The 24,022-nt window shown below is 41.0% G+C and overlaps 1 protein-coding gene across 1 annotated transcript in view; it reads left to right on the top strand.

Moving 5' to 3' along the window:
- The first annotated feature begins 6,297 nt into the window (after positions 1 to 6,297).
- LOC120861949 (probable E3 ubiquitin-protein ligase HERC6) overlaps positions 6,298 to 24,022 on the top strand; it is a 52,755-nt gene continuing 35,030 nt past the window's right edge. Inside the window, exons 1-8 of the mRNA XM_040237880.1 lie at positions 6,298 to 6,631; positions 9,036 to 9,195; positions 10,981 to 11,057; positions 11,959 to 12,186; positions 13,880 to 13,974; positions 15,061 to 15,188; positions 16,415 to 16,551; positions 17,180 to 17,247. Of these exons, the coding sequence (XP_040093814.1) occupies positions 6,433 to 6,631; positions 9,036 to 9,195; positions 10,981 to 11,057; positions 11,959 to 12,186; positions 13,880 to 13,974; positions 15,061 to 15,188; positions 16,415 to 16,551; positions 17,180 to 17,247 (1,092 nt within the window). The 5' untranslated portion in view covers positions 6,298 to 6,432. The remainder of the gene's footprint in view (positions 6,632 to 9,035; positions 9,196 to 10,980; positions 11,058 to 11,958; positions 12,187 to 13,879; positions 13,975 to 15,060; positions 15,189 to 16,414; positions 16,552 to 17,179; positions 17,248 to 24,022) is intronic.

Here is a 24,022-nt window from a genome sequence, read left to right as displayed (position 1 = left end):
AGATGTTGGCAATTTGATCTCTGGTTCCTCTGCCTTTCTAAAACCAGCTTGAACATCTGGAAGTTCATGGTTCACGTGTTGCTGAAGCCTGGCTTGGAGAATTTTGAGCATTACTTTACTAGAGTGTGAGATGAGTGCAATTGTGGGGTAGTTTGAGCATTCTATGGCATTGCCTTTCTTTGGGATTGGAATGAAAACTGACCTTTTCCAGTCCTGAGGCCACTGCTGAGTTTTCCAAATTTGCTGGCATATTGAGTGCAGCACTTTCACAGCATCATCTTTTACAATTTGAAATAGCTCAACTGGAATTCCATCACCTCCACTAGCTTTGTTCGTAGTGATGCTTCCTAAGGCCCACTTGACTTCACATTCCAGGATGTCTGGCTCTAGGTGAGTGATCACACCATTGTGATTATCTGGGTCATGAAGATATTTTTTTGTATAGTTCTTCTGTGTATTCTTGCCACCTCTTCTTAATATCTTCTGCTTCTGTTAGGTCCATACCATTTCTGTCCTTTATCGAGCCCATCTTTGCATGAAATGTTCCCTTGGTGTCTCTAATTTTCTTGAAGAGATCTCTAGTCTTTCCCATTCTGTTGTTTTCCTCTATTTCTTTGCACTGATCACTGAGGAAGGCTTTCTTATCTCTTCTTGCTATTCTTTGGAACTCTGCATTCAAATGGGTATATCTTTCCTTTTCTCCTTGGCTTTTCGCTTCTCTTCTTTTCACAGCTATTTGGAAGGCCTCCTCAGACAGCCATTTTGCTTTTTTGCATTTCTTTTCCATGGGGATGGTCTTGAGCCCTGTCTCCTGTACAATGTCACAAACCTCCTTGGAGGGCCTTAATTATACACAAAGAATTTTGTGTCACTGGTGGTTCAGATGGTAAAGAATCCGCTTGCAGCGAGGGAGACCTGGGTTCAATCCCTGGGTCTGGAAGATCCCCTGGTGGAGGGCATGGCAACCCACTCCAGTATTTTTGCCTGGAGAATCCCCATGGACAGAGAAGCCTGGCAGGCTACAGTCCATGGGGTCACAAAGAGTCTGATACAATTGAGCAACTAAGCACATCTCTGGAGCAATAGGCCACTAACCATTAAAACAGTTAAATGGCATGATCAGAACTGTGTTTTTTGCATGTAACTCTTAGGAAAACATAATGTGAGATATTATCGCAAAATATGCAAAATAACTGAAGTAGAGTAGGATGCTGGAGATACAAAGTGTATAGAAAATGAGATGTTGCTAATATGAGCCTACAACCTTCAGCAACTATTAATTAGGGGAGGAGTTTGCAATGAAGAAAGAATATACTATTAATTGAAATTGCCTAGATGGAAGGATTGTGAGGATGTGCCATCAGCCCAAAGAGAGCCCAAAGATCAGTGACTCAAAAGTGTAAAAATTAATAAATAGAAACCTCAATTAAATGACTTGGGACACCAGAAGGGGGAGCTCTCAGGCCCTGGACCATAGCAGAGCCCAGCAGGAAGAAAAAGGACTCAGCCAATGAAAGCCATGGGCTCTTAGCTTACTATAGTCCTCCCAACTTCCTTTTCTCCTCCATGGAACTGTTCTTCGCTTGCCATGGGGGCATTTGCACATGGTGCACCATGATTGCAGACTCTCAATTGCAAGTCTTCATTGATTCCAAACAAACCCACCTTTGCTGGGGAAATATACGGCAGTTGATTTGTTAAAGGCCAACAAGTATGTTGTTATGGGCTTCCCTCGTAGCTAAGTTGGTAAGGAATCTGCCTGCAATGCAGGAGACCCAGGTTCGATCCCTGGGTCAGGAAGATCCCCTGGAGAAGGAAATAGCAACCCACTCCAGTATTCTTGCCTGGAGAATCCCATGGACAGAGGAGCCTGGCAGGCCCCAGTCTACGGGGTTCCAAGAGTTGGACATGACTTAGAATCTAAACCAGCAAACTAGCAACAAGTATGTTATAGTAGAAATTAAATAGGCTTTCTAGTCAAATTGGCTAGTGTTAAAATCCTGCCATCTATATGTATGTTATCAACAAACAAGTTACCAAAACTCTCTAAGACTTGATTCCTTACCTAAAAAATGGGAATAATAATACTACTTAGTTTACATGATTGATGTAGAGAATCCCTGTTGCTAATCTCCTTACCATCCATCCTCCACTTCTTCCAGCAACACACTCAGCTTTCATTTTGGAATCCACCTACTCTTCAGTCTCAGATTGTGAGCACACATGAGCTTCCAACAGGCAAATCTCATTGGCTCAGGGATGGACTGCTGCTACGTAGCTTCAGTCGTGTCTGACTCTGTGCGACCCCATAGACGGCAGCCCGCCAGGCTCCCCCTTCCCTGGGATTCTCCAGGCAAGAACACTGGAGTGGGTTGCCATTTCCTTCTCCAATGCATGAAAGTGAAAAGTGAAAGTGAAGTTGCTCAGTGGTGTCCAACTCTTAGCGACCCCATGGACTGCAGCTTACCAGGCTCCTCCGTCCATGGGATTTTCCAGGCAAGAGTACTGGAGTGGGGTGCCATTGCCTTCTCCACAGGGATGGACACACGATCCAAATCTGTTCATTGAGAGTATTATGGCTAAACTCGGAGGCTTTTGTTTGTGAGCAGATTCTCCACAGGCTGTGAAGCTGAGAGCTGGATACAAAGTTTCAGTTCAGTTCAGTTCAGTCACTCAGTCCTGTTCAACTCTTTGCCACCCCATGAATTGCAGCACGCCAGGCCTACCTATCCATCACCAACTCCCGGAGTTCACTTAAACTCATGTCCATCGAATCAGTGATGCCAACCAGCTATCTCATCCTCTATCGTCCCCTTCTCCTCCTACCCCCAATTCCTCCCAGCATCAGAGTCTTTTCCAATGAGTCAACTCTTCACATGAGGTGGCCAAAGTACTGGAGTTCAGCTTTAGCCTCATTCCTTCCAAAGAACACCCAGGGCTGATCTCCTTTAGAATGGACTGGTTGGATCTCCTTGCAGTCCAAGGGACTCTAGAGCTGCTATAACCCTCTTGCCACCTCAGAGGAGATTCTGGAACTGTGCACTACAGTGGTTGGGGCCCAAAGATGAAGCCTTCATAGCAAGTGATACAGAGAAATGGAATCACTTGAACATTGTATGAGCCCTTGTTGACAGTACTTCCCCAAACCAGCTAGGCTGATGGACCTTTCAATAATGTGAACTTCAGAAGAGGCTAAGTTATGTTCTCTGTGCAATAATAAACACCACCCTCCTGAAAAAAAAAAAAAAAAGCTTAGGGGCTTACAACAATAAAGATTTATTTCTCTCTTATGCTCCATAGAATGGCTGCAACTCTGCTAGATCCTTTTTTATCTGGGACTCAGGGTGATGGAGGAATTTCTATTTGGAAAATCACCAGTTGTTGTAATAAAGGGAAAAGAGAGTAGGGAAAATAAGTACTGGCTTTTAAACCATCTGCCTGGCATATGTTTCCTGCTTACATGGCATTGGCCAGAACAAATTCACATACTCAAGCTTGATGCCATAGTGTGCAGAGGGACAGTGAATGTTTTTGAATAACAATACAATTTACCAGTAAATTTCCCTTTTGCTTAAGCAAGCTTAGGTCATATTTTCTGTCACTTGCAGCCAGAAGAACCTTAACTAAGAAAAGCTGGTGAAAGAGTTAGATATTTTATTTAAAGTAGCCAACACTTGGTAAACATTCAGTAAATAGGTGCTAAATACTATTTTCAAGTGCACGAACACAGACTAATTGAGAAATATATCTTTCTCAAATGTTCTCAATTTCTTTAATTTATTCACTCTCACATTTATTGAGCTCTTTTTAAGTGACACATACTGTGCTAGGTGGTAGGGACATAAAATGATACATTTACAGTTTAGTTCTCCAGTAGATCTCTTTTTTAAAAAAAGAAACAATATGAGGACTTGGTGTCTTATGCCTGAGGAAAGTGATAAACATTTAGGAAATTACTATTCAGAGAAAGGTTATATATGGCATGCAATAAAATAGAACCAAAAGTATGAAATCACCACTCATTAATCCATTTGTCTAATACATACTCATTAGCCTCTAATATGAGCTAGACATTATTGAGGTTGAAAAAAAATAACATTTATTGTCATTTTTAGAGAACTTAAAATGTAGTAGTAAAGACAGGTGAGCTGAGAGTATAAAATGGATGTTGTCATAAAAATAAAATAATGCAGATACTGGCTAATGCTGATGGTCACCAGTGACTTCCATTTTGCCAAATCTAAAGATCAACACTTAACCTCGCTCAAAAAGCAACTGACAGAGTTAATCATTCCCTGATTCTTCACTTGCTTGTGCACACTCCCCTTCCTGGTTTTCCTCCCAGGATCAGTCCTCTGTTCCATGCTTAACACACTTTTCTCCGGGTGATCTCATTCAGTCCTCTGGCTTTAACTATCATTGTACACTGATGACTCCCAGTTTTGAGACTACCTCTACTTCTCTCCACAACTCCAGAATGACTGATTTTATTGCCTCCTTGTATAACAAGCATCTCACAGTTATTACCAGACGGGACTCCTGATCCATCAGTCCCAAACTGGTGCCTTTCTCGATATCCCCACTCGAGTAAAGCATACCACCTTTCACCTCAGTTGCTCAGGCCAACCTTCAAGTAATCCTAATCCCTTTACTTCTTTCCTCTCACTTCCAATTCATCAGCCACTCTGTAGATGCTGGCTTTTAAAACATTTTGAATATGATCATGTCTTCTGTTTTCCCCTCTTGGATGTCACCTTAGTCTTGGACTCAGCATCATTCTTCTATCATGTACCCTGACAGTAGCCTCCCCTAGCTGGCTTTTCTGTTTCTATTTCTGTTCTATTATTTTCTACATGGTAGCCAGAATAATTCTTCTGATACTAAAGTTAGGTCATATCCTTTCTCTGTTCAGAAGCCTCCAGATGCTCCACTTTACCCTCCACCCTTAGACGTAAGCATGACTCTTTCCCTCACTTCCCAGACCCCCTTGACTCTGCTCAAATGTCACTTCATCAGAGAGGTCTTTCCTGATACCTTATTTTTAAAAATGCTAGTGCCATCTGTCCTCACCCTCTATTCCTGTTTTATTTTTCATGTTGCCACTTGACATTATACAAAATATTTATCTGTTTATAAACAAAAGAATGTAAGCACCATGAGGACTTTGCATTTCCAGTGCCAAAAACAGTTTTGATGAGGACTGACACGAAGATACTTTTATAATAATCTGGACATTAACACGCTGTATTATCTGTTATGTTATCCTAACACATTAGATTTGCTGTATTGAGTTGGACTATAAAGAAAGCTGAGTGCTAAAGAATTGATGCTTTTGAACTGTGGTGTTGGAGAAGACTCTTGAGAGTCCCTTGGACTGCAAGGAGATCCAACCAGTCCATCCTAAAGGAGAGCAGTCCTGAATGTTCTTTGGCAGGACTGATGTTGAAGCTGAAACTCCGATACTTTGGCCACCTGATGTGAAGAGCTGACTCATTTGAAAAGACCGTGATGTTGGGAAAGATTGAGGGCAGGAGGAGAAGGGGACAACAGAGGATGAGATGGTTGGATGGCATCACAGACTCAATGGACATGGGTTTTGGTGGACTCCGGGAGTTGGTGATGGACAGGGAGGCCTGGGGGGCTGCGATTCATGGGGTCGCAAAGAGTCGGACACGACTGAGTGACTGAACTGAATTGAACTGAACTGTCTACATTTCATAGACATGATACCTGAGACACAGATTAGTTAAGTAACTTGCCCAGAGTCACACAGCGTTTAAGTGGTTTAAAGTGAAAGTAAAAGTGAAGTCGCTCAGTCGTGTCCGACTCTTTGCGACCCCATGGACTGTAGCCCACCAGGGTCCTCCGTCCATGGGATTCTCCAGTAAGAATACTGGAGTGAGTTGCCATTTCCTTCTCCATTAAGTGGTTTAGCTGTTGCTGCTAAGTCGCTTCAATCGTGTCCGACTCTGTGCGACCCCATAAACGGCAGCCCACCAGGCTCCCCCGTCCCTGGGATTCTCCAGGCAAGAACACTGGAGTGGGTTGCCATTTCCTTCTCCAATGTATGAAAATAAGAAGTGAAAGGGAAGTCGCTCAGTCGTGTCGACTCTTTGCAACCCCATGGACTGTAGCCTACCAGGCTTCTCTGAAGGGGTTTAGCTAGGATGAAAATTTAGGCTTCATTCATCTGCTCCTCTGAGCTTGGCGCTCAAGTGTAATTCTTGAAAGCCATTCAGGTCAGTACTGGCGGGAGGCGGGAGACGGTTGGGGAAAGGAGGAAGAGGGAGGGACCGCAGGGAGGTACCAGCTAAGGCGCGGCTCACCCAGCCCCCGGTTTGCTGAGTATCAGTGCGCACTTGTCACTAGCCTTTGGGTGCTGGGCTAGCAGAGCTCACAGATTCGGGCAGGCGGCAGGGGCGCGGGAACGCGATGTACTTCCGCTGGCGCGCTGGCCGGCGAGGGCCGCTGCGGGAGCGGCAGGTGGTTGCCGGCGGCAACACGTTACTGCAGGCGGCCAGTGGGGAGCATCACTCGCTACTGCTGCTGAGCGACGGCACGGTCCAGTCGTGCGGGGACAACAGCCGAGGCCAGCTGGGCCGGAAAGGCACGCCGCGCGGGGAGCAGCCAGGTGAGCTCCTGGACTCAGATGCGGGGCAAGGGGTCAGGCGGGTGGCGGTGCTGGAGCCGTGGGTCTGCTGGACCACAAGCGACAGGAGAACAGGGTTCCGCGCTGCTGGAGCGCCGGTCCATCAGTTTCGTTTCCTCCTCGCGCCTCAGGTTTGTTTCGGTTTCCAGTAGTTTTATCTTAAAAAGGAAACTGAGAGAACTAACCTGGACCGCGTTCCTGTGAACAGAGATGCCTTTTGAGACCAGTCCTTACCTATGCGAACCTATCTGGAACAGAGTGACCTTCCAAACGTGGTTTGTGGTTTGAACACTGTAACTCCTTCCGAAATACCCTTGAAAGAATGTATACTAGTATTTTGCTAGTATTGATTATTGTAGAAACACAAGAAAAGAAATCGCTTATTAGTCTAACACCCAAAGACAACTTACATTTTGATGCATTTCTTTTTTGCCTTTTTTTCCTATTACATATTTAATCTTTATAAAATTATGTCTTTATAAGCTTTGTATACAGATTTACTGGAGAAGGCAATGGCAACCCACTCCAGTACTCTTGCCTGGAAAATCCCATGGATGGAGGAGCCTGGTGGGCTACAGTCCATGGGGTCACTAAGAGTCGGACACGACTGAGCGACTTTACTTTCACTTTTCACTTTCATGCATTGGAGAAGGAAATGACAACCCACTCTAGTGTTCTTGCCTGGAGAATCCCAGGGAAGGGAGAGCTGGGTGGGCTGCCGTCTATGGGGTCGCACAGAGTCGGACACGACTGAAGCGACTTAGCAGCAGCATGCAGATTTATATAACTTTGTAAGTTGTGTTCTTCATCAAGCATAATATCACAAACATTGCCCTTTTATTATATTATATAATATTATATTATAATCTATACTATATTATATTATAATCTATTTAAAATAGATTTTGAATTGTTGCATAATGTTCTAGGCTTTGACAGTATAACTATTCTCCTTTTGGAGAAATTTGTTTTTTTCCCATCAGGGGCTTTTGTGAATAATACTATGATTGACATTATTGAAAGTAATGTCACATTTCTGGTTATTTACTTAAATGCCAAGAATTATGTCTGGGGTGGGGGATCTTTTCCTCTACCCTTAGTTCTACCCTTAGTTCTGTCTTGAGGACCTGTGAACTAATTGACAAAGGCAGATTAAGGAGGGAAAAAACCTTACAGCTGTATTAATATGTGCACAGGAGTTCACAGAAAAGAAGGGGTTAGACTTAGGAGCTTATGTACCATTTAACAAAGAGTAGGGGGTTTGGGTTTTGAGGAATGATCAACTGTGGAGAAATGATTTTGAAATATATGGGGGAAACTAATGAAATTTAAGGGTTATTTTACTTAAGGCTGTTAATGCAATCTTATCTCAGTACCAGCTCTGGTGATGAGTCACTTTTCTCTTCCTGGTATGAAAGGGGGAGGCGGGTATACCTTCACATGAGAAACTCATGCCACATTTATGTTTTTAAGTTGATAGGGAAAGGCAGAGAACTCTTCCTGCATCTGTTGATTCTCAGTTGCCTTCAGCTCAAAATCATCCTTATGCCAAAGTGGCATGCTTTGGGGTGGTATATCCTGATCCCCTTAAAGTGGAAGGGACACTGTGATCCTTAAAGCCAAATTCTTCTCCAGCAATGAGGTACCAGGTTCTACTTCTATGACTGTATGCATCTTTGGAAATTTTTTTTCTTGTTGCACAGTTTGAAAAGTAAATCACTGAAAAGAATAAGATCCCAAGACTAAAAAAGAAAACTTAAGCATTAACAAAAACTTGATTGGTAATGATGTGCTTAACTCCAAATCTCTAATAATTCAAAGATGAACACCTTAGGAAAACAGTTTAGATTGTCTTGTAGGGAAAAATGCTCAGAGTTTCAAAAGTGGGCATATTTGACCCATCCAGAGGCATATTAAGTAACTTGCCCAGAGTTTCATTGTGAGGGCGTCTGGCATCTGACTCTCATACTCAGGCAGGCTCCCTGCCCATCTCTTCCTGAGCAGAGGATTCACTGTTCTCACTGTTTAGGGCTGGAAAGTCAGAGGAGTGGAACAGGGGTGAGTCCATCCTTTCTCTGGCTCCCTTTATCTGGCTGAGCTTTTTACTCCACCATCACAGAGAAGTGTTAGGCCAAGCATCAAGTCCGTACAGGTTCCACTCCTTCACATGCCCAGCCTTTTAAATAGCAGCAATATTCCATAAAGATGTGCCACACAATGAGCCTATTTTCTTCTCTCTTTTAAAGTGGACATTAGGCCTTGATTTAAAAGTCACTGGAAGAGATGAGACATCCCAGTGACTCTTCCTTTTGAAGAAAAGTACTTTCTTAAACTTGGTATTAAATTAGCAATCTTGGTGTGGGTTGTTTTGGTTTTGTTCCTAAAGAACGAATTCCGGCATTGGAAACTCTGCGCGTGGCTCTGGTGAGCTGTGGAAAGGAGCACTCCCTGGCTGTCTGTCACAAAGGAAGGGTCTTCGCGTGGGGAGCTGCTTCTGAAGGACAGCTGGGAATTGGAGAATTTAAGGAAACAACTTTTATACCTAAGTACGTATTTTAGTTCATTCATTTAGTGTTTTTGAGTTTCATGTGCCAGGCACCATGCAAGATTGCCAGGGTCCAAAGATAACTATAACAAACACACTACCTAACCTTAAGGGTCACAGTGTTGTGAGGGAAGGAGGCAGGGAAAATAACATAGAACACCAATTATTACTTAATTAGGATCTGTGAAAGAGAAGGGCCGCATGATGTGAGAACCTGTGACGCTTTGATCTTAATCTTATGTACGGGAATAACACTTGGACCTCCAGAGTTAGCATAAAGATTATTTTAAAGTGAAAATATTTGAGCTCCAGAAGATCCACAGAGATATCTTATCTGACTAAAACAGGGCCTCCTGAAAATACAGCTGCCATTAATCCTCCTTTGAGGGATTTTCCTATGAATTCAGCCCTCTTGAAAATAAAATGCACAATTAGCATCAAAAAACCTAATAGAACCTTCCATACTCTACCACTGAAGCCCTAAAAAAAAAACCACCCTTTTGCTAAGTTAATATATATAAACCTCTACACAGGTTATTGTACAAATTTTCCATTACTTGGGAGCTTCTATCTGCACATATAAACTTTTTTGTCTTTTTCCCTGTTAATCTATGACAGTTAATTTGCAGGTTCCCCAAGCGGAGAACACAAGTTGAAAGAGGAAAGGTGTTACTCCCAACATAATCTTTTGGCTTGTCATAAGCCCTTGAATCCTAATATTTTACTTAGTAAAATTGGGGGGAAAATAATATCCTCACACACAGCTTCCTAGGCCAAATAATATGATAAGCAGTCTGAATTGTGTGTTCATGAATTACATACGCTGAAAATTTTCAAAAACATATATTTTAATGCTAGGAAGTTACCTCTTGTTACCTTCTCTGGTCATTAAATTGTATAAGAGATGGCTGTGACTTGGGGGAATGAGCATTGAACTTGTAAAGAAAAGCCCAAGGTGTGAATCTGTTCTGTAGCTTGATACCAGTTGACCTCTTTGAGTTCTCCTAGGTTCAACCGTATAAAATTGCTAATCAGTTCAGTTCAGTTCAGTCACTCAGTCGTGTCCGACTCTTTGCGACCCCATGAATCAGAGCACGCCAGGCCTCCCTGTCCATCACCAACTCCCGGAGTTCACCCAAACTCATGTGCATCAAGTCGGTGATGCCATCCAGCCATCTCATCCTCTGTCGTCCCGTTCTCCTCCTGCCTCGAATCCCTCCCAGCATCATAGTCTTTTCCAATGAGTCAACTCTTCGCATGAGGTGGCCAAAGTACTGGAGTTTCAGCTTTAGCATCACTCCTTCCAATGAACACCCAGGACTAGTCTCCTTTAGGATGGACTGGTTGGATCTCCTTGCAGTCCAAGGGACTTGCAAGAGTATGTTCTAATCTACAAAAACAGCAATTTAATAAGAATCAACCTAATAGTATCTTTATCTCACAGGGCTTAAGGTAAGTGGTGTATGTGACAGTGCTCCATAAATTCTAAAACCCTACACAATATGTGCATGAAGAAATTTAGTTTTCTTTTAGCTTGGTAAGTATAGTATAAAGGTTAGAACTTTATACAATGCATTAAAGCCCAATAAAAATCACTTTTGCATTATATATTGTTTTGGATTCTGCCCTGTATTTTTATACATGTTGATGTCATGTCGAAAACAGTTTGAGGGCTTTGGGATAAATGTATTACAGAAATAGAAGAAAGTAATTTAAAATATCTGTAGTCCACTTGGTGACCCAATCTGAAGAAGGATTAATAGATTTTGTATCATTATTATTATAGGAAGATAAAAACTCTGGCTGGTATAAAAATTATACAAGTTTCCTGTGGACACTACCACTCCCTGGCATTATCAGAAGGTAAAAAAGTCTTCTTGGATCTTTTAAGTGTCATCAGGAAGTAATTTTTTGAATACAAATAATACCTGTTGAGTTTTAATGCATTGGGGTTCATTTTAATGCATTTAAAGTTAAAAAGAAAACTTAGATATAATAACTTGTAGAAATCCGAAATGTGTTAGCATTTCTCTGGGTACATAATTTAGCATTAGAAGAGCTTGATTTTTTACCTCTTGTAAATGATCTCTCTCTAGTCAAATGTTCTTTACTCCCACCAGTCACTCCACAAGTATTTATTGAGTGCCTACAGTATTTCCAGCAAAGAGGATATAGCAGTGAACAAACCTAAGACTGCTTTCGTGAAGCTTGTATTCTGGGGAAATGTAGGGGAAGTGAGCCTTAAACACACAGATGAATAGTTGTGTGGTGTAATAGGGATAAGGATGTGAAGAGAAGTGAGACGGGGAAAGGGGACAGAGAGCGAAGGGGTAGGTGGAAGGAAAGGGTCTTTCTACTTTATAAAGGAGATCAGGGAAGCTATCCTCATAAGGTGAGACGTGAACAAAGTAACAGTGAAGTGGTAAGAAGCAGTTGGATTCTCAATAGATTTTGAAGCAGAGACTTTAGTGTTTGCTGGGTTGAGGGCTGTAAAAAAAGAGAGAGGAGTCAAGGACGACTCCAAGATTTTTAACCGGAGCAGATGAAAGGTTATGGTTATTCTTAACTGGGAGGAGTGAATGTTGTTGGAAGAGATTTTTAAATGTGACCTTGGCCATTCACTTTGCCTTTAGTAAAGGTACCTTAACCTCCTTTACTCCTGTTTTATTCTCTAAAGATTTTTAGAATTAAAGTGGTAGTTTCTCCTTGAATTTGGTATTACAGTATGTTTGCAGTTCTGAATTTCTCCTCTTTGCTTTTGCAGATGGCCAAGTGTTTTCATGGGGGAAGAACAGCCACGGACAGCTGGGCCTGGGGAAGGAGTCCTTCCACCAAGCCAGCCCACAGAGGGTGAGGTCGCTGGAGGGGATCCCGCTGGCACAGGTGGCTGCAGGAGGGGCCCACAGCTTTGCCCTGTCACTCTCTGGGACTTCATTTGGCTGGGGAAGCAACAATGCAGGGCAGCTGGCCCTCAGTGGGAATAATGCCCCAGGTAATGGGTTAGGCTTATAGTAAGTCCTTCTTTCTTTCTACTTGGAAGACCAGTTCTGCAAAGGGCACTCTCAAAGGTTAAAACAGTGGTTCCCAAACTTTGGGACACATTAGAATCACTTAGGGAGCTCTATTAACTTTTTTTTATTCCTGCTGTAACAAATCACCACAAATCTAGTGGCTTCAAACAACATAAATGTATTATCTCATGGTTCTGATGCAGGTCTCGCTGGGCTAAATGAAAGTGTCACCAGGGGCTTCCTGGAGGAAGACAAACCATTTTCATGCCTTTTCCAGATTCTACAGGCACCTACAGTCTTGATTTATAGCCTCCTTTCTTCTTCAAAGCCAGCAATGGCTGGTGAAGCCTTCTTCAAGTCACGTTACTCTGACATTGACTTTTCTGACCCCCTCCTCCTCAGTTAAAGGACCCTTGTAACTGCATTGGGCAGAGCTAGATAATCCAAGCTAACCTTCCTATTTTAAGGTCAACTGATTAGCAAAACCTTAAATTCACGTGCTTTCGTAACTCCTCTTTGCCATGTCCTCTAACATATTCACCTCTGTGTGCTCAGTCATGTTCAGCTCTTTTTGTGACCCCATGGACTGTAACCCACCAGGCTCCTCTGTCCGTGGGATTATCCTAGCATGAATACTGGAGTGGACTGCCATTTCCTCCTCCACAGGATCTTCCTGACACAGGGATCGAACCTGAGTCTCCTGTGTCTCCAGTATTGCAGATGGATTCTTTACCCCTGAGCTCTGGGAAAAGAACTTGTACATCTTTGGAAGGCCATTATTCTGTTACTCTAAGAATGTTTTAAAATCCCAGTGCCCAGATCGGACCCCAGACCATTAAATCAGAATGTCTGGGGAGGGAAGCCAGGCATCAGTTATTACCAAAGACTGCACAGGTAGTGCTCTTGCACAACAAAGTTTGGGAACCCTTTTTCAGATGATTGCTAGCAATAGGGGAAACAAGCAGTTCCTCTGACAACCTTTCAACAAAACTCGCTGTGATGTCTTCCTGATGAGCCCCTCTGTTCAGCTCTTCACATGCAGCTCATGTATATCTTGTTCCTGTTGCATACCAGTACCAGGGCTTCCCTGGTGGCTCAGCGGCAAAGAATCCACCTGCCGATGCAGGAGAAGCTGGTTCGATCCCTGGGTCCAGAAGATCTCCTAGAGAAGGAAATGGCAACCAGTATTCGTACCAGGGAAATCACACGGACAGAGGAGCCTGACAGGCTACAGTCCATGGGGCAGCAGCAGCTAGACAACCCCATACCTGTACCATCCTGATCTCTTACATCTCATTTCATTTAACTTCATTAACATGGAATGGGTCCTCTTATTTTCTCAGTTATTATTGCATATTTGCAGAACATCTGTAATGTGACAAAAATGAATGCAGCATAATGGAAATATTATTGGGAAGTGGGGCCTTAAAGCTTAGCTTTCTTGGCCAATAGCCATAGTCATTCCAGAAAATTAAATATTTTCCAAAAAATAAATGCTAAAATACTGCTTTTCTTTTCTAGCACAGGGCTTTCTTTTTGTTTTATAATACTTTTGACTGTTCACATTTTAAATTATGTTGATGAATTATAATAAGATAAAAATATTAAAATATATAAAAACTCATGATATATGAGTATTTCTTATACTCGAGAGATTCTGCTTTCTTTCCATAGTTCAGAGGTATAAGCCTGTATCAGTTGGTGCACTGAAGACTCTTGGTGTGGTTTATATCAGCTGTGGTTACGAGCACACTGCAGTGCTTACCCAGGTAAACCAAAACATCTTGATATATATATATATATATATATATATAGGCCATACCTTGTGGCTTGTGGGATCTTAACTTCTCAACCTGGGCCCCTGGCAGTGAAAACACTGAGTCCCAAACACTGGACCATAAGGGAATTCCCATTTTGCTATTTTTTTAAATCCCAGAGAAATGTTACCATAAGGTACATGTACTAATTATTGTGGAAAACAATATGTGTATTAATATCTGAGGATACCCATTCAGTGTACAGATCTCTAACAAGGAGAAGTGAGCCAAGCCATGGAATTTTTAAGATCCTATAACAAAAGCTAATTTCAGCTTCAGGAAATATTTTTAGATATTTTAAAATCTCTTATAGATTAGGAGCCAATCCTTTTAGCAATTATTCTGTCATAATGTAGCTCTACATATGAAAAATATTGTAGAAGCAACAAAGTATTTTTTATAGGTTTCAGTGGCCTACAGTACAGACTAGAACATTCTATGTTCCATTTCTTACTTGGCACAATTATGAATCAGCATCCTGAATGTCTCCCTCCTCTTCTTATACTGGCCATGCAATTCATTCCGACAAGATGGGTTCTCTCCATAGCTGTAATGAACAGACTTGAAGACTATTTGTGTGGTTGAAATGTTAATTTAAAGCAAAATATCTAAAATAATTTATATATTTTTTGTTTTAAAAATATGCTTGGGTTATAATATCAGTTGGCAGGAGAGAGCTAGAATTGTTTTAATCTAGAATCATCTTTTGAAAAGAGATTTATTTTCAGAGAAATGCTTAAGTAAATAAAGCAACCTTATATTTAAGTGTTAGTGTTACTCTTGAACCAGTTAATTTCTCCATCAATTTTTTCTACAAACACATTGTAAGTACCTAGTTCTGAAGGGAATGCCAGTGATTTTTCAAGTTTAATATGTTAATTCTTTATTCACTAGTAGAAATAATAAATATAAGACCCTTCTTCATATAAAGCTTATATTTACCATAGTGCTCTCATAAAACTCTTATGGGACTTAATCTTTTAATTTTTAATTACACTTTTAGCCTGAAATTAGTCTGATCCTTCCTTTTTTAAACAGGATGGGAAAGTATTCACATTTGGAGACAATAGCTATGGACAGCTGGGACACGATCCCACTGATGAGAAGAGGGGTCCACAACTTGTGGAAAGAATTGAAGGCCTCGTTTCACAGATAGATTGTGGAAGGTAATAGATTTTTTTAAAGTGAGAGTAGAAAGTAGTATATTTTATTACTTAGAAATAACCTATATGAAATGTTTTGAAACCTTAAAACCCTAAAATATGTGATTACTCTTTTTATAGATCATTTTCCTTTCTGAAAATTTACTCCTTTCAAATATGGTTTAATTTTTCTGTTTTCTTCTTTATTCTAGGCATTTCTTTTATTTCATAAGAATTTATTGGAAATGTACTGGGCATAGACCACCTTACTAGATTCTAGGGTGAAGGGGGTTAGTATATAACAAAAAATAGTGGTGCTTATCTTCTTGAATTCATTAGACAAAATTAACCTCTTGCAAGTAGAAGATGATGTATATTTGCATGTGTGTTCTGAGTTTTGCATAGCCTAAGTATGAGAACTTTAAAAAAATTTTTTATTGGAGTATAGTTGATTTAAAATGTGTTAGTTTTTGCTATACAGCAAAGTGAATTGGTTATACATATATCATTCTTTTTTAGATTCTTTTCCCATATAGGTTATTACAGAGTATTGAGTAGAATTCCCTGTGCTATACAGTAAGTCCTTAGCTATCTATTTTATAGTGTGTATGTATCAATCCGAATCTCCTAATTTATCCCTCCCTATGAGGATACTTTTGGAGAAGGCAATGACACTCCACTCCAGTACTCTTGCCTGAAAAATCCCACGAGCGGAGGAGCCTGGTAGGCTGCAGTCAATGGGGTTGCTTGGAGTCAGACATGACTGAGCGACTTCACTTTCAGTTTTCACTTTCATGCATTGGAGAAGGAAATGGCAACCCACTCCAGTGTTCTTGCCTGGAGAATCCCAGGGACGGGGGAGCCTGGTGGGCTGCTGTCTATGGGGTCTCACAGAGTTGGACACAACTGAAGCGACTTAGCAGCAGCAGCAGCAGCATGAGGACACTTTGGCTATTATCCACCCAATTAGTAAAAAGAGCAAAAGACAAAAAGAACTTACATTTAAAACACAAATGATAGAAACCATAGTAAAGACCCATCAATAATATTCTGCCTTTAGAGTTGTTAATAAGTCACTCTTCACCCACCATTTGTTTGGCCAAACGACTTGGTACTGTCTAACTCTGACATTGTGAGAGGGGTCTGGGTACTTGGTATAAGATAAATCTGTTATTTTGTGTTGAGACATCATCTTTCTCAAAAAGCATGACTCATTATAATAAGTCTTCATAATATTTTGTCTTCTGCAGTTATCACACCCTTGCATATGTCTATACCACTGGTCAGGTGGTGTCTTTTGGTCGTAGACCAGGTTGTACAAGCAGCTCACCACATCCGGAGGCTCTGGCAGAGAGCTCTGACATTAAATGTCTGATTTCTGCTAATGGTATGAGTAGTCCCAAGATTTGTGATTTTGTTTTAATTGATGTCACTGGAGGAAAAATATTATTCAGTTTCCTTTCAAAGAGTGCATAGAACTGTGGTTCTTTTGGTACTGTTATCTTTGATTTGTAGAATATGCATTTTTTTAATGCAATGCTTCCTGGAATATTAGGTAATTTTTTCTAAAGATTAAGGTAATACAAAAGAATCAGTTATTTACGCTTCAGAATAGCACACTTTTATTTTATTTTTAATTTTTATTTATTTTTTAATTGAAGGATAATTGCTTTACAGAATTTTGTTGTTTTCTGTCAAACCTCAACAGAATAGCACACTTTTTATATATTTAATCAAACCCCTACTAAAGTACACCAGCCTGGTTTCATTATGCAAATGCATGGAAAATTAAATTTTAAGATAAGGGAATATACAATGTGTAATCTGATCAATATTAATCTTTTATGCTGTTTGTAGTCAAAATCTATTTAGAAGCCAATGAATAAGTAAATTTAGCTTGGTAATACATTAGTTTTTTAAAAAAACTTTTTAAAAGCAGTTTTAGGTTTATAACAAAAGATTTATACTTTTCACATCTAAAAAACAATAAGCATGGATTTATGACTTTCTTCTAGAACTTGAGGATGTTCAAGTCAAACATATTTTTGCTGGAACATATGCCAACTTTGTGACAACTTACCAGGTATCTATTACAATTTCTGTTTCTTTTAAAAATCATCTTTTCTTCTGGATTTCATGGAGGTATTTGAAACATTGTGTCATTTGTATATATTAATTTTTTTTACTAAACTAGTAAGTTCCTTTGTTAGAATTCTTCTTTAAAAATATTATGTAATTCTCACTTCCTCATTTGGATTCCCAACAGGTACAATGACTAGTACTAATTGTCACCCATGAGTTAGCAACCAAAGTACTGTAAATAGATCAACACACTTAATCATCAAATCAACTTTGGTTGTTAGCATCACTCCCATTTTACAGATGAAAAAACTGAGTCTCAGAGACATGGACTTGCCCAAAATTATGTTGCTAAGATCTGACAGTGCTGGATTCAAACCCAAACAATCCAGCCCCACCATTACCCACCATTACCCACCATGCTCTAGCACCTTCCTAATTATTAACAGAGAGGTTTATATTGTTATATTTCTGAACGAGTTCTGAAATGTTGTAGAGAGAAAAAGTATACAGTTATTTTAATAATTTGTACATTTTTTCTATTATTAGGGATGTTTTAAACAACACATATAGACTCTTACTGTATTCTCTGGGACAGAAAACTGTAAGCAAGGCAAAAGTCTGTGCTGCTGGGGACAGTCAGGAGATTGTGCTTGGTTGCTTTGTTATAGCTGTTCGATCAGGCTTCTGTCTCAGACTTTGCTCTGGATCCTTGGGGTACAGTGAATAATACGCACAAGTATATCCTCATTCATGGCATTTGGATTCTACTGGGAAGTACCGACAAGAAACACATAAATACAATTGTGTTAGAGAGTGACAATTGCTCTGAAAAAAAATAAAATGGGCCATTTGAGACTGATGAGATGAGACGGGCTTCTTTAGAAATGTTAGTCAGGAAAGGCATCCCAGAGGCCATAACATTTGAGCAGAGATCTTAGCCATGCTTAAATACACAGGAGGAGCATTCCAGAGAGAGGGACCACTCTCTGGAATAGAGAGGCCCTTGGGTAAGAAGAAGTTTGGCATGTGTGAGGGACAAAAAGGAAACCAGTCAGACAGACTATAGTAGGAAAGCGTGAAAGAGTTATATGAGCTGGAGACATATGGAAATGGGCTCAGTTATGGGAGATGAGGTTCATTTGAAATGTCCTTGGAGAGGAGATCTAAAGTCTTAATTGCATGTTCAACTCTGGAGCTCAAGGAGGATGCTAGCACTGGAAAATAAACATTATAGTTGTTAAACTACAGATTGTTATTAAGCCAGGGGCTGGGATGAAAGGTCACCTGGAGTGAGAGTAGAAATGAGAAGAGCAGGGGACAGAACCCAGCCTTGAGGGACTTTTCCATGAGAAGGTCAGGCAGTGAGGCAGGGCCAGAAGAACTGAGAAGAACCAGTTTCTGAGGTGGAGAGAACCAGAAAAGGGTGGCTCATCAAGACAAGAGAAGAACGTCTTTGCAGAAGGAGGAAGTAGCCAAATCTGACACATACTGCTGAGAGGTCAAGTAAGATGAGTACAGAGTTTGTTTTTGCTTTGTCAAGACTGAGTCGTCTCAGGGGACAGAAGATGAAACCTGACTAAGTGGGATGGACAGAGAACAGAGGGGAATAAGTGGAGGCAATGACTGTGAAAGTTCTGAGAAGTTTTGTTGTGAAAGGAAGTAGAGGACCTTGGGAGGTTTTTATTGTTGTTAGGAGTGGTGATGTTAAGGTATGTCTGTGTGCTAATGAGAATAACCCAGTTCAGGAGGAAAAAGTGATAATTCCTGAGAAAGAGAATAATTGCAGAGCTAATGTCCTAGAATAGGTGTGAGGAAGTGGGGTCCAGGGTCCAATGTAGAATACAGGGCTTTGGGCATAAATTTTTATTCTGTTCTGATGAGGAACAGTAGAGGTGAGGTTGGAAGGCAAGATTAGGTCTTGCCTGTTTCCATTTTCTCAGTGATGTACAGTTCAGCTCAGTTCAGTTGCTCAGTCGTGTCCAACACTTTGTGACCCCATGGACTGCAGCACACCAGGCTTCCCTGTCCATCACCAACTCCCAGAGCTTACTCAAACTCATGTCCATTGTGTCAGTGATGCCATCCAACCATCTCATCCTCTGTCGTGCCCTTCTCCCACCTTCAATCTTTCCCAGCATAAAGGTCTTTTCAAATGAGTCAGTTCTTCGCATCAGGTGGCCAAAGTATTGGAGCTTCAGCTTCAACATCAGTCCTTCCAGTGAATATTCAGGACTAATTTCCTTTAGGATGGACTGGTTGGATCTCCTTGCAGTCCAAGGGACTGTCAAGAGTCTTTTCCAACACCACAGTTCAAAAGCATCAATTCTTCGGTGCTCAGCTTTCTTTATAGTCCAATTCTAACATCCATACATGACTACTGGAAAAACCATAGCTTTGACTACATGGACTTTTGTTGGCAAAATAATATCTCTGCTTTTTAATATGCTGTCTAGGTTGCTCATAGCTTTTCTTCCAAGGAGCAAGGGTCTTTTAATTTTATGGCTGCAATCACCATCTGCAGTGATTTTGGAGCCCAAAAAAGTAGAGTCTGTCACTGTTTCCATTGTTCCCCCATTTGTTTGCCATGAAGTGATGGGACCAGATGCCATGATCTCAGTTTTCTGAATGTTGAGTTTTAAGCCAACTTTTTCACTCTCCTCTTTCACTTTCAACAAGAGACTCTTTAGTTCTTCTTTGCTGTCTGCCATAAGGGTGGTGTCATCTGCATATCTGAGGGTATTGTTATTTCTTCTGGCAATCTTGAGTCCAGCTTGTGCTTCATCCAGCCTGGCATTTCACATGATGTACTCTGCATATAAGTTAAATAAACAGAATGACAATATATAGCCTTAATGTACTCCTTTCCCAATTTGGAACCAATCTGTTGTTCCATTTCCAGTTCTAACTGTTACTTCTTGACCTGCATACAGATTTCTCAGAAGGCAGATAAGGTGGTCTGGTATTCCCATCTCTTTGAGAATGTTCCACAGTTTGTTGTGATCCACATAGTCAAAGGCTTGGGAGTAGTTAATAAAGCAGAAGTACATGTTTTTGTGGAACTCTCGTTGGATCTTGTTCGATGATTCAGCGGATGTTGGCAATTTGATATATGGTTCCTCTGCCTTTTCTAAATCCAGCTGGAACATCTGGAAGTTCATGGCTCATGTACTGTTAAAGCCTGACTTGGAGACTTTTGAGCATTACTTTGCTAGCATGTGAGATGAGTGCAATTGTGCAGTAGTTTGAACATTCTTTGGCATTGCCTTTCTTTGGGATTGGAATGAAAACTGACCATTTCCAGTCCTGTGGCCACTGCTGGGTTTTCCAAATTTGCTGGCATATTGAGTGCATCATCTTTTAGGATTTGAAATAACTCAACTGGAATTCCATCATTTCCATTAGCTTTGTTTGTAGTGATGCTTCCTAAGGCCCACTTGACTTCACATTCCAGGATGTCTGGCTCTAGGTGAGTGATCACACCATTGTGATTATCTTGGTCATGAAGATCTTTTTTATACAGTTCTTCTGTGTATTCTTGCCACCTCTTCTTAATATCTTCTGCTTCTGTTAGGTCCATACCGTTTCTGTCCTTTATTGAACCCATCTTTGCATGAAATGTTCCCTTGGTATCTTTAATTTTCTTGAAGAGATCTCTAGTCTTTCCCATTCTATTGTTTTCCTCGATTTCTTTGCATTAATCACTTAGGAAGGCTTTCTTATCTCTCCTTGCTATTCTTTGGAACTCTGTATTCAAATGGGTATATCTTTCCTTTTCTTCTTTGCCTTTAGCTTCTGTTCTTTTCTCAGCTGTTTGTAAGGCCTCCTCAGACAACCATTTTGCCTTTTTGCATTTCTTTTTCTTGGGGATGGTCTTGATCACTGCCTCCTATACAATGTCATGAACCTCCATCCATAGTTCTTCAGGCACTCTGTCTATCAGATCAAATCCCTTGAATCTATTTGTCACTTCCACTGTATAATCATAAGAGTTTGATTTAGGTCATATCTGAATGGTCTAGTGGTTTTCCATACTTTCTTCAATTTCATCTGAATTTGGCAGTAAGGAGTTCATGATCTGAGCCACAGTCAGTTCCCGGTCTTGTTTTTGCTGACTATATAGAGCTTCTCCATCGTTGGCTGCAAAGAATATAATCAATCTGATTTCTGTATTGACCATGTGGTGATGTCCATGTGTAACGTCTTCTCTTATGTTGTTGGAAGAGGGTGTTTGCTATGACCAGTGTGTTCTCTTGGCAAAACTCTGTTAGCCTTTCACCTGCTTCATTTTTAACTCTAAGGCCAAATTTGCCTGTTATTCCAGGTATCTCTTGACTTCCTACTGTTGCATTCCAGTCCCCTGTAATGAAAAGGATATCTTTTTGGGTGTCAGGGATATACAATCCTTATCTAAAACTTGGAGAAGCAGAGGATGATCGCTACAGGTTTAGGAATAAAAGGAATGTGTGCAATCATGTCTCAGAGTGAGAAAGTGAACATTGTGGGAGATTACTAGCCAGTATAGAGTGTCCCTTTGAAATCTGTGGTCATAGGCTTATGGTGAAGTCAGTCAGCCCTGTTTATTTTTTTCCACTGATGTTAAGCTGCTTGGATTCCTTTGGAGTAATTCAGAGTTGCGATTAACTACAGGTGGACTTTTCCTAGGTGACTCAAGACAGAAGACTTACAGGTATTTGTGAAGGACTGATTATAGTGCTGACCATAGAATCTAAGCTGGGTAAGAAAGACATGAGGACGATGATGGATAATGAACAAACAATAGAGTTGGCAGATTGGAGTGCTCAATGGCCTCAAAAAATGTTGGAGTGGGTTCCACTGTTAAAATAAGTGTCTTAGTCTGTTCTGGCTGCTATTAACAAAACACTGTAGATTGAGTGGCTTATAAGCAAAAATTTATTTCTCACAGTTTTGGAGGCTGGGAAGCCCTAAGATTAAGATAATGGTACATTTGGGAATTCCCTAGCAGTGCAGTGGCTAGGACTTCATTCTTTTCTTGCCGTGGCTCAGGTTTGATCCCCAGTCAGGGAACTAAGATCCCGTAAGCCATGCAGTATGATTTAAAAAAGATGACAGCATATTTGATGTCTGGCGAGGGCCTGCCTCCAGTTTATACATGACCTTCTTCTCCATGTATTCTCACATGGCAAAAGGAGCAAGGGCAAAATAGCTCTCTGGGGTCTTTATAAGGACACTAGTCTCATTCTTGAGGGCTTCCCCATCATGACCCAATCACCTCCCAAATGCCCTACCTCCTAATACCATCACATTGGGGGTTAGGATTCCAATATATGAACTTAGGGGGGAAACGCTCAGTCTGTAACATTCTGCCACTGCCCCCAGTCAATTCATGTCCTTTCTACATGCAGAATATGTTCATTTCAACCCAACAGCCCCAAAGTCTTAACTCATTTCTGTATCAAAGAATGTTAGACTGGAGTACCACTGTGAAGTCAGTGAAGTAGAAGGATGGTGTATGATGATCAGAGAGGAGTATGTTTCCCATAGATACTTAGAAGGTAGAACAATTATTGCTATTATAAAGAACAGAATACCACCTGTATCTAGAGCAGTCCACTAGGAGTGATTTTGCAGCCCGGAAGCATTTGGAGATGTCTGTCGCCAGTTTAGGTCGTCCTAACTGAGGGAGGGCCACATGTGTTGGGGTGGCTGCTACTAATGTCTAATGGGTAGAGGCCAGGGATGCTGCTAGACATCCTACAGTGCACAAGACAGCTGCCACAAAAAGGGTTATCTGATGCAAAATGTCGACCGTGTCCGTTTAGAAACCCTGATCCAGGGCCTGGGTAGCCAAGATGGAGCAGAGGAAAAGAGTGCAGATAAGATCAAGAATTGAGAGGTCATAGAGGGAAATAAATTATGTTCATTAATTCTGAAGTTGCCAAGAATGACGGAAAGCATGGTGACAGGCATGGTTGTGCTGAGGAAGACAGTCAACAAGATGCTAAAGTTTTCAATTATTGAAGGGTAGTGCCTAGGACTTTGGTAGGTGGTTATCATGGAAGAAAGGGAGGCAGGGGATATAGTTTAATGTCACGTGCTTATGAAGAGCCAAGATTTTGAAGAAGAAAGTAGAAGAAATGGTCTGTGAGTGCCAATATGGAGCACCTCATTGTCCTGAGGTTCCTGGGATGTTGGAGGAAAAAAGTTTCCTTATGACTGAACTCCAGGGGACACTCAGGACTCAGATCAAGAAAGTGAAGGGAATTATGGTTATACGTCTTTCTCAAGAGGTCTTTAGCTCTTAGTTCAGTCGCTCAGTCGTGTCTTACCCTTCAAGAGGTCTTTAATTAAGCATTAAACAGAAGTGATGCAAAATTCTGATTTAATATAAATTTAGCAAAAGCAGAGGTATAATATGGAGTCATAGCACTGATGTCTTTCAAATAATATATTAAAGACAGATTTTTTTTTCCCCGATTTCTCTGACACCTCTGACTGAACCATTTGTCTTCAGATATTGTAGAGAACCATGGATCTCAAAGTGTAGCTCTCAAACTGGCAGCATCAGCATCAGCATCCCCTAGGAATTTGCTGTATATAAATTCTTGAGCTCCACTCCTGACCATTGAATCAGAAACTGTGGGGATGGGCCCTGCTTTAACAAGATCACCAGATGATTCTGTTATAAGTTTGAAAGCCCCTGATACAAAAGCAAAACTCTCTGGATGATTAAAGGGCTGAAAGAAGCTAGTCTTTATTCAGTACTTTCTATAATTGAAAGGCTTTGTATACCCAAT

This window comes from Oryx dammah, unplaced genomic scaffold, assembly GCF_014754425.2.
Source record: "Oryx dammah isolate SB20612 unplaced genomic scaffold, SCBI_Odam_1.1 HiC_scaffold_3, whole genome shotgun sequence".
Lineage (NCBI taxonomy): Eukaryota > Metazoa > Chordata > Mammalia > Artiodactyla > Bovidae > Oryx > Oryx dammah.
Note: the sequence above shows the minus strand (reverse complement) of the source record. Positions and strands in the feature narration are given on the sequence as shown.